Raw genomic sequence first — 10,384 nt, 5'->3', positions numbered from 1 at the left:
TTCGTTGCCCGATTGAGGATAAATAAGGATAAAGAAATAACTGAAATAAAAACGCGTACGCGGGAGAATTTAAAAATTTTTTTTGTAAACTGTTGAACGCATACAGAGTACGCGGAAAAACTAATAATCGAACCGAAAAACGAATGAAGCAAAATCTAACTAACCAATAGAGAAGTGGAAAAAAACAAAAAAACAACAACAACAACAACAACCTTGTACATAATATAAATAGTATGGAAAAAAAGTATTTAAGTAATGATGAAAGTAGGCATAAAATGAAATATAAATATAAGACATTACAAATATGTATATGTATGTATATATCTATGGATATATACACATTTATGTATACACATATATATTACATATTATATCTAGAATAACATATACATATATGCATACATACATACATATATATATATATATGTATAAAATATGCACACATTTACCATGGTAAGTGATAAAACGGCAGCTATGGGTTCGTTTCTTTTACACCCGATGTATGTGTATATATATATGTATATATAAGAGCTCATCGTACATACAAATGCATGCATGTACAAGAGAAAAAGAATCACACACACACACACACACACGATTACATATGTACATTATCATAGAGCGTTAGACAGCAACCCCTTGATGGTATCATGCAAACCCATTATTATACCTGTTATATATATATATATATATACCAACGTAGTAATGACGTCGCGACAAATTTTTGATATGGAATAATAATGATGATTATGATGATGACGATGACGATGATTATGGCGATGAAGATGATGACGATGATGTTGATAATAATAATAATAATAATAATAATAATAATAGTAATAGTAATATCAGTAGTAGTAATAGTAGTGTAATAATAGTTATAATAATAATAATAATAATAATAAACGAGATAATTTTAATAATTTCACCGTGTTTTTGAAATACATATACACCGAACTGCGAATAATTCATTACATAAAATTCTCTTCCGTACCTATTAATAATAATAATAGTGATAATGATAACGATACCGCGGGTACACATTAAATAGGCAAAGTAGACGAGAGGAGGGAAAAAAAACGTGCAACGTCGACGCATTTAATTAATTCGTTAGTTATTTAGTTGAAATTTTTTCACCCACCATCACCAAATAACGTTATCTTGATTCGGTACAATGATAAGTACAGATTTAACGATGGTGTGAGAAGATCTCTCCATTACATACATACGGGGATGATAATCGGCTGGAAAAAAACATTATAGATTCATTCTTTTGTGAAAAGAAAATGAGGAAACAAAATGAATAAATTAAAATGAAAATGAAATAACAACGGCACGGTTTGAGAAAGCTCCTGAGAGTAGGGTTTCACTACAGTTCGATTATGTTCCTACGTTATATTGTGTCTGATAAAAATTTGTCCGTTTTCTGCATTCAACCGTAGCTCTTATATTGTATTATATATTTCATATATATATATATATATATATATATACATACACACAGACAGACGTATAATACCGGCCTAAATCGCGTACGTATAAATCACTTTATAAAGTACATAATTTTTGTGTCTACGTTGTATTATAGTTTGCAAATTTTATCTTTTTTTTTATCATTTTTTTTTTTTTTTTTCACGATATCAAACCAATCGATATAATACTTTTCCCCGCCGCCGTCGCCATTTTGTTTTCATTGAAAAAAAGGACTTTTACCTCGATTTCTCCTCTACAAAACACGTTACGACGCACACACTCGCTACACACACACACACACACTTAGATAGATTATTATACATACTTAGACGCAGTATCTTTCACGCGGTTCTCTGTACATACGGTTCTCTATACATACATACATACATACTTATATATATATATATATATATATATATATATATATATATATATATATATATATATATATATGTACGGTGCAAGCTAGCGAGTCCGGCTGTTGCCAAAATTTAGGGCAGAAAGAATATGAGTAATGAAAAATACTGAAAAACCGAGAAAAAAAAAAAAATTAAAAAAAAATTAAAAATATAAGATAAGAAAAAAAAAAAAACAACCACTGTACATTGTAAATATTAGAACAGACGACGATGGTTTACAGAATGACAAAAGTTACAATATTATATAATTCCGGAGTCACGCTTCGTGCATTGAGTAATATTATATGAAATATATATATATGAAAAGAAATATATATATCATATATATATATATATATATGATAAACAATAAAAAGAAAATTGAAAAGAAAATATCTTACGTCTCTCTGATCAATGTTTATTATTTTGTTTATTTATTCTTTTACACCTTTTGCAAAAACGAAACAATTAAAAAATAATTATTAAAATTACGTGCATTGAATAGTATGTGATAATTCGATAGCGGAAGAATTTTCTTTTTTCTTTTCTGCCTACGTAAAATTTTCACTTTTATGTATGTGTGTACATAATAGACGTGTAACGACGAGTGAAATTTTTTCGTTCCGATTATTTCATGGACGACGCGTGATTTTTTCCAGAAAATCCAGATGAACAAAATAAAAGAAAAAAAAAAAAAAATAAATAAAATAAAATAAAGTATGAGGAAAAAATGAATATATAAAAAAAGAGTTATCGGAAACAGTGACGTGAAATCTCTCTTCAATGAACGCGAGTTATTAACAACAGTTTTATGAAACTGCATGGATTTTGAATACGTTGTTTTTTTTTTTTTTTCACTGAATTGGGAATAACAACGTTTTGAAAACGATGTCTGATATACATATATATTGTATTTAACGCTAGTGCATTGCAGGAAAAAGGATAGAAATTTTTTAAGATAAGTATTACGATACGGTTATGATATAACGATAATCATGATGATTTTATTTGAATTGTTTTTTTTTTTTTCACTTTTTCTGCAAGCACGCGAAATATGTCGTTACGAAGTCATAACTCTAGTCGAAGAATATTTCACAAGGTAAATAATGATATGTGATATATATTGTATATGTACATACACACGTATAACATATTGTTTATAACATACCATATCCTGCAGACGGTTGGCGTTTTTGTTCGATAGGCATATGTATAATTTATACATGATATATATATATATATATATGTATAAAATTCTATATGTGCATATATCGCGGTGTAAGAGATTCACGTCACGGTTTTAGAATATGCCGCTTAACCAAAATAACCGGGAGGTGGAGCAAAGACGAATGAAAGGATAAAGTAGAAAAATGGAGAGAAAGGGAAAAGAAGTGAAAATGAATGAATGAATGAATGAATGAATAAATAGATGACAGAGAAAACAAACAAACAAAAAAAAAAAAAAAAAAAAAAACAAACAATATGGACAACAAGAACTATCAAAACAATAAAGAGTATTATTCTATATATATATACATATATATAACAATGCATCACATCATTTAATACGTTTACAACCCATTTCTACCCTCTTTTCCATTTTGCTTCCTCCCTTTTCTCTTGTTAAATTACGCAGCTTTTATCATTTCAGTCTGCATCAACAATCATTGATTTAAGGTGAATTGGTGATTCGGTAAAGTAAGAAATTTTCTTATTTTCGCATTTTGTATCCTCAAATACTAAGTTGTAGAAGTATGAATTTTTGTAATCGACTTTTTTTCGTCTTCTACCGTAAACTTCGGTCCAAATACCCAACGAAAAGAGACAATCTACAGTAGCTTTCTTTTTTTCAAGTCTAAACATAAGCTGAATGTAATTCTACGCTCCCCTAAATATCTCTGAAATTTCTGCAATGATTATCGAGCGGTTTTTATTGGGAGAATAAAATTTTTTCCTATTCTTACAAATTAATACCGGCTAACATTTTCAACATAGCTGAACGCCTTGCTCTATGCAACTCGTGTACCTTTGTACCCACAAATATATTCAATATCTATAATAATCAGCCTCCCTAGCAAAACTTGGGACATTATTACACCCGATGTGTGTAAAGAATAGTTCGCCAATACGCCGCTAGGCGACGTTAGCTACTGGTTTTGTATTTGGCGCCATCGTCAACGGCTCGAGGATACTTGGAACCCTCGAATCCTCGATGGGATATAATTTTTGATTGTCAACCATCGCCTGGAGAGGTTAATCAAACCTATCGCTGCGTGATAATATCGTGAAAGGTAATTTCTTATCGAAAGTGGTCACCGATCGATGTCTGACGCTTCCACGTGATATTGGGAAAATTGTTTAGACGTATAAATAATTTGGAACTTGCGGCAATAAATAGTAATTAACAACCGATGTTCAAACAATTAATAATATTTTCGATCGAGAAAGAGAGTAAGTAGTCGTTGTAGAGATTGTCATCCTTTTTAACTGGTTGCTGATTTTTATATTTTGTTTTTTGCTTTTGTATGTTCATATTAAACGATACGGTAAAATTTTCAGGTTATTTATGCGCCTCCGGACATCTCAGGGGAAAAATGAGCAGTCTCGTCGGTAAAGCAAACGTTGATAATAACAAACCTGTAGAATCGTCGATAAGGGCGAAACTCGAGGATGGATTGAAACCGAATTTTATTCAAGTGATTAATGAATCTTATATGCATAACGTACCCAAGGGATCTGAAACGCACTTCAAAGTCGTTGTTGTCTCCGAAAAGTTCGCAGGCCAGCCTCTGATCAAGGTGCGTATGTATGTACGTGATGAGTGAAGTTTGACACTAACGGAGGGATGGAAAAACTGCACGAACAATCGAAGGTCGATTTTTCGAACGGTTTTGATTCTTCTTTCAGTTTGAAAAATTTCATAAACTGTCTATGAAAGATATTTTACAACGTAACTATCTTGTTGAAAATAAGAAAATGACGGTTATCGAAAGAAATTTTCAACGAAAAGTAGATTTTCAACTACAGACAAATTCACGTCGCTTACCCGGCGACACGAAACGAACTGTTAATTTTTTCATGTTATTTGCCTTGCAGCGGCATCGAATGGTCAACGAATTACTTCGGAACGAACTTCAGACTTCTGTCCACGCACTGTCCATCGTGGTGAGGATTTTTTCGTCGTTTAAAATGCTATAAATCCACTTTTCACACTGCCGAAATACAAACGCGAGAACGCAACGCGATTGACGATCGTCATTTGTCGCGGCCTCTCTTCTTTTACTAGCCTCGTCCAATCAGGGCGCGTCTTTGTCCTCGCATGGCAACCGCATAGAAATAAAGGGGAACAGATGAACGCGCCAAAATTTGAACTAATTATTGTTTCTTTCGTAGGCAAAGACTCCGGAACAATGGCAAGAGAGCTCGAAACTAGTCGAGCCCAGCCCCGCCTGTCGCGGAGGTTTTGGGAAATAAATCGCAGATTCTAAATCTAATTTGTAAATATTGAGTGATTATTAAACGCTAGGATTCTTTCTAATCCAAACGATATTCACCTTCTTTAGGTTGCAATTGCCATGTTGAAGTTAGTAACGTTATCGTAACTGTTGAGGAAAAACTGTTATTTCGCGATTTTCGAATTATTTAAAATTCAATATATCGTAATAAATCAAAACATAAGTCATATTTTGAAATCTTCGTTCCTTCAAAGTCATTGTAGAAACGAGAAAATAGTGATTTTTTTCCCAATGTTTAGTTACGATCACGTTGCAAGTTTCAATCTCGTTTGAAGTCAACCACGTCTAATTGGTGACTTGAGTAAAGAAACGCTATTGAAATGCATGCTTTTTTTTTATTTAAAACAATCGCCTGAGTTTCACTTATCGCCTTTTTCAATGGTCAATATTATCGCAAATCTTGTTGAATAACGGTGATCAATAATGTCTTTTCGACCCTGTTATAATAATCCTCAAACTGGACAGATACTTCGTCGCATTTGGATTCATATAACACAATTCGTAACGTAGTAACGGTAGCATTTTCGTCTTAACACGACGCGGTCAATGCTCAATAAAGTAACGCAACGAGACTGGGAAAAATAAAAAGATACCATTAATGTCACATTGAGAAGGTATCCAGTCGTAACTTCCCCTCGTTTTCGGCAAGGTAAAGCATGTCTGCCATTGATTGTTCGGCGATGGCTTCCTCCGCCTTGTCGTTCATCTGCAATCGAACAAATTGAAAGTAAGTTAAGCTAGCAAAAAACGGTGAATTTAGAACTGCGTTGCTTACCCCTCTGAACGATACGTCGGTAGGTGAGTTCTTGAAGTTTGGCCCAAAGTTGACGGAGACGGTAGCACTTTTGTGTATTGACACGGTAGGAAAGTAGGCTCCGGCATTAATATCGAAGAAAGCTTCGCCCTGTGATACTCCGTTTTTGTAGAATACTATCTTACTACCTGGTAAAGATTTCAAAGCCTTCAGAGCTTCGGGTACCTGATCTTTCTCCTCATAGTACAAGTGGCTTTTGAATTTAACCAGAGGCTGTGGCGGTATAAAAAAGCAAAAGTTGAGCTGCTGTGGGTTCGTTTTTAAAGACCGAAACAAGATCTATACGAAATAGTCTTCTTACCCGGTCCTTATAAGTGTTTGGAATGTGTGTCACATGCGGTGAATCTGGTAAAGTGATGAGGAACCCTAGCGTGTCACCCTCGCCGTAAGCTGGACTGTAGTGTTTGCCTCTGCTTTCATGGAATCTCGTCCCTTTCCTGCACAAATTCAAAACAAAAATCTCAAACTTAGAATTTCGTTACAACATTTGCGATTCAAGTGTACCTAGATCTCCATGAGTATCCAAATTTATCGTATCCAAGCGGTGCCTGAAGATTAGCATATTCTTGTCCCCATCCAATCCTCGTGGCAGATCCCTCCGGCATTTCTTCGATAGTGGCTTCCCAGTACCAGGTGCCTCTACTGACACCTGATTATCACAATGCCGACGAAAAATTTGAGAAAAACGTCAAAAGTGATCATATACAGTTAGAATTTGTAATATTTTCATATCGACTTACAATGCGTTGCACGAACCATGCAATATCCCTTCTCGCCAGTCACGGCAAGACGATCTTCGGAAACTCTGAGCTGCGGTGCTCTGTCGTGTAGTGCAAACAAGACAGTACTTGGACTCAGGGCTCGGTATAGCCAGCCAGGAATTGGTTTTCCTGCCCAGTCGCTGCTTTCGTCAAATTCCTATTTGAGGCGAGAGGTGCTTAGTGATTGAAATAACTGCAGACATTGTGTGTTACATGCAGTGGCGAAAAGAAACTGAGCAGATTTACCTGTCTAAATGGTGCATGAGGATCTGGTTCTGCCAAAATATATCTGTACCCATCTTTGTTGAAAGGGTGTTCAAGGGGGTAACCGTGCGCAGGTAATTTGGGGGTAGTCATGTCTGATCCACGTCCCTTTTTTCCTGGCCCAGTACCTGCCCCTTCTCCAGGAAATTTACGTTTCGCATTGCGGCCTCGCAGTCCTCCGCTCAACGGCACTGTAGATAGTGCAAGGAATAATTATACTGGTACCAACGGTCGGTTAAGAACAATTGCATATTCACATTACCTGCACCAATATAGTGTTACAAATTTTTATATCAAATTTCTACAACAGAGTATGAGGGTCTCTTGTGTGGAATGTTTTTGATCATTTGTGGTTCGCAATTGCCAAGGTGATAATCGCTTCAAAATAATACAAATACCAGACTTTGCTGATTTATAGTTTTCACGAAGTTTCATCCAGATTTCATGACACTTGACAGATTTAACTTGTATCAAAAAAGTTCAATGGGATATTATGCAACTTTTGTGAAGGTTTTGGACAAACGGATGTCAATGAAAGCTGCATAAATACATGAGTATAATTGAAAATTGGCTAAACCAACACACCTGTCTTTAACATTTTTATCGATCAAGATAAGCATGATATGATGATGTGGAGATATTTATTTCAGCGATAAGATAAGGAGACACAACTATACATTGCGTCGGATACCATAGGCGGCCGTATTTGTTTCAATCCCTATCAGGTAGAGATAGTGTGAAAATTTTTCAAACGTGCTGTAGCTAACGATTTAACGACTGGCTAATTAGTGGAATCTTAGCGTCGTGTGAGTCTTTAGAATTTAATCTTCTCTCCTCTCTCTTTTTCTGTTCCTATTTTCTACCTCGCAAAAAAAGGTAATACTATGAAAATGAAAAAGAGTCAATAATTCGTATGCAGCTTTTGAAGTAGTTACCTTTCATTTTAAAAATCTGAAGCAGGCCAGTGACTTGGAGACACAAAAATAAATAGCAATTCTTGGAGTTACAGATTGTTGATTCATCCAAGCTGCCGTGACTACTGCGTAGAGTGAACAAACGAATATCTCTCAAGGCCAAATTCATTTAGTGCCTTTTAGATGCTTGTTTGTATTGCCATAGTAACTTGAAATTCGCTTACCGACATGCTGTATTCCCATTTCTGTCACTTTGAGGTGGCCGCCTTTGATCATTGCTTCGTAATTAGGCTTTATTAGTGTCAGATCTGGAACTAGTAATCCAAACATCTGGCCGTCGGTGTTGTTTTCGTCGACGGTAAAGAGGCTCCCAACATCCTTTAGCAAAGCACGCTGAATCTGAAAGTAACCAGTTCGCATTTTCCACCAAAACAGAGTGTCGCAGCCTCCTTTTGCTACTCTACCAATCATGACTTGAACTCACGGTGGCATGCCAGGACTGCGTCACTCTCCGAGGCATCGTTGTCATGCTTTCCCAATGGCACTCTATGAAAGGGATGATGTCCTTATCCTTGTGGAATGCGACCCTGTGCTCTCTGTCCTTTATGCTCATTTGCAAGAGATTTGCGATGGCAGTGGCGCACATTTGGGGAAATGCTGTAAACAATGTGAAACGTCGCTCGGTTTACGTTTGTTTAAGTCTAATCAATCGAATTCCGTTACACCAACTGGAAAACTTACGTGCTTGATTTTTTTTGAAGCTTTCCAGCCCTGTTGGTGAACAATTCTTGCACATGAAGACGTAATTCATCATGAACGGAACAAGCTTTCCCAGCTGATAGCTGATGCAGGATTCGTGATACCATCTCGAGCAGCTCGCGCAGAGCAGTTCGACGATATTGAGATTGCGCTCCTTACCGCTGCGACCAACAGAGAATTAGAGGGAAAGTTGAAGCGGAAAAAAAAATTGGCGAGAACATCGGAGTGACGAAGAAGCATAGAGAGTACCAATAGCAATTCCCACTGTCTGCGCTGTTCCCTTTGTTGCCCAATTTATCGACCGAGTCGTCAGGCTTCGCTGCTTTTGTCTTTGGCTTTTCTTCGGTTTTCACTTTCGATTTATCATCCAAAAAATTGCCGACCCCGGTTTCCAGCCTCTCTGTAATTCTGCGTTATAAACGGTGAAAGGGAAAAATCATTAGCGGTGATACTAAACGATGCACAACATAGCCTAAAAATAATTTACAAAAAAGTTAACTCGATTTAAAAAAACGACCTTCTCTCTTCTTTTCTTCAAACTATAAATTCCCAAATTAGATTGAAAGCTAGTTATACACGATACATTAGTTTCATCGAACGTTGTGCCTACCCTTCAATTTTTTGGTCGAACATGGCCATCTGTAAACAACACGGCTGGTAGCAAAACCGGTGTAGAACAGAGTTGAGTGAACCTACGTCGCGTTGTTAATGTATGTACTTGATTTAGTTAGTAACGCTCGCTGATACGAAACGAGTTTTTCGAACTAACATTAGATCGCAAACGAATGTCGGTAACCGATTTATACTCACTCTATTTATCGAGAGAAAACAACATCACGGATGTACGAGACTACCTCACTAAATATGTTACCGACATGCTCAATCGATAATTAGTTCCAAAAAACCTGGTCAGATAGCGCAGCACCAGTTCTCGTTACCTCGCGCAAGCGTCGCTGGTCCAGCGCTACCTTCACGGTACTCAGAGAATTCTGGGACGTCGAAGAGTTCGAATTCGAATGCGCTCGAGTCGCAACCTCGGTCCTAAATTAGTGCAAATTACCGGACACTTTAGTGATCTGTATTAATCGTGTCGAACCGTAGGACTGGCCTTGGTAAGCGATCGTTAAATAAACAGCTCAGAGTCACACGGAGATTTGTTTTCACGCGTTATATGTGTGAGTGTTTTTTTTTTTTTTTTTTTTTTTTTTTTCAACGGTAAACAAACAAATGACGACCGCGATTTGACCGTAACGTTCTTATATCACCGACACATAAACCGAGACTGATTTCGTAAATATCATCGGTATATCCGTGTGAAAATCAAGATTTGCATGTGTAATTTGCTTAAAAACGTTCCATTTTCGTTTCGTAGCTGTAACAGAGTAACGCAATTATAGCAAGTAGCAGAAACGAGTGTAAAAATCGGTATCGTTAGTTGTTAGTTCGATTGTTCGTCTACCGGCAAAGAAATCTTATAACAAGAAGA

At 36.2% G+C, this 10,384-nt stretch overlaps 2 protein-coding genes across 4 annotated transcripts; one reads left to right on the top strand and one right to left on the bottom strand.

The window, feature by feature from the left end:
- The first annotated feature begins 4,087 nt into the window (after positions 1–4,087).
- LOC124408000 (DNA-binding transcriptional regulator BolA) lies at positions 4,088–5,404 on the top strand. 3 transcript variants are annotated; one of them, XM_046884637.1, is made up of 5 exons: positions 4,094–4,163; positions 4,273–4,322; positions 4,431–4,669; positions 4,968–5,036; positions 5,265–5,404. In XM_046884637.1, the coding sequence occupies exons 2-5, from the start codon at positions 4,283–4,285 to the stop codon at positions 5,343–5,345; spliced, it is 429 nt and encodes a 142-aa protein (XP_046740593.1). In that variant the 5' UTR covers positions 4,094–4,163; positions 4,273–4,282; the 3' UTR covers positions 5,346–5,404. The 3 variants fall into 3 exon arrangements, with proteins under 3 accessions (XP_046740596.1, XP_046740595.1, XP_046740593.1); XM_046884640.1 differs by lacking the exon at positions 4,273–4,322 and having other exon boundaries at positions 4,088–4,162; XM_046884639.1 differs by lacking the exon at positions 4,968–5,036 and having other exon boundaries at positions 4,088–4,163.
- Positions 5,405–5,701: 297 nt separating this feature from the next.
- Positions 5,702–9,579, bottom strand: LOC124408257 (set1/Ash2 histone methyltransferase complex subunit ASH2). Its single transcript, XM_046885082.1, has 11 exons — positions 9,509–9,579; positions 9,148–9,306; positions 8,881–9,059; positions 8,624–8,796; positions 8,364–8,538; positions 7,208–7,416; positions 6,941–7,118; positions 6,705–6,849; positions 6,502–6,637; positions 6,162–6,413; positions 5,702–6,092 (listed from the first exon to the last, which is right to left on the bottom strand). Exons 1-11 carry the CDS (start codon positions 9,535–9,537, stop codon positions 5,988–5,990), a joined length of 1,740 nt encoding a protein of 579 aa, XP_046741038.1. The 5' UTR covers positions 9,538–9,579; the 3' UTR covers positions 5,702–5,987.
- Positions 9,580–10,384: the final 805 nt, after the last annotated feature.

The sequence above is a fragment of the Diprion similis genome, chromosome 7 (genome assembly GCF_021155765.1).
Source record: "Diprion similis isolate iyDipSimi1 chromosome 7, iyDipSimi1.1, whole genome shotgun sequence".
Classification (NCBI taxonomy): Eukaryota; Metazoa; Arthropoda; class Insecta; order Hymenoptera; family Diprionidae; genus Diprion; species Diprion similis.
This window is presented reverse-complemented; position numbering and strand designations above follow the sequence as displayed.

Bases quoted from the DNA above. Each gene is read 5' to 3' on its own strand.
- LOC124408000 (XM_046884637.1), top strand. From the start codon at position 4,283: ATGTTCAAACAATTAATAATATTTTCGATCGAGAAAGAGA. The intron at 4,323-4,430 runs GTAAGTAGTCGT...TAAAATTTTCAG, and splicing joins ATTTTCGATCGAGAAAGAGA to GTTATTTATGCGCCTCCGGA. The intron at 5,037-5,264 runs GTGAGGATTTTT...TTTCTTTCGTAG, and splicing joins TCCACGCACTGTCCATCGTG to GCAAAGACTCCGGAACAATG.
- LOC124408257 (XM_046885082.1), bottom strand. From the start codon at position 9,537: ATGGCCATGTTCGACCAAAAAATTGAAGG. The intron at 8,797-8,880 runs GTAAGTTTTCCA...CATTGTTTACAG, and splicing joins CTTCAAAAAAAATCAAGCAC to CATTTCCCCAAATGTGCGCC. The intron at 7,417-8,363 runs GTAAGCGAATTT...CACTATCTACAG, and splicing joins AATGGGAATACAGCATGTCG to TGCCGTTGAGCGGAGGACTG.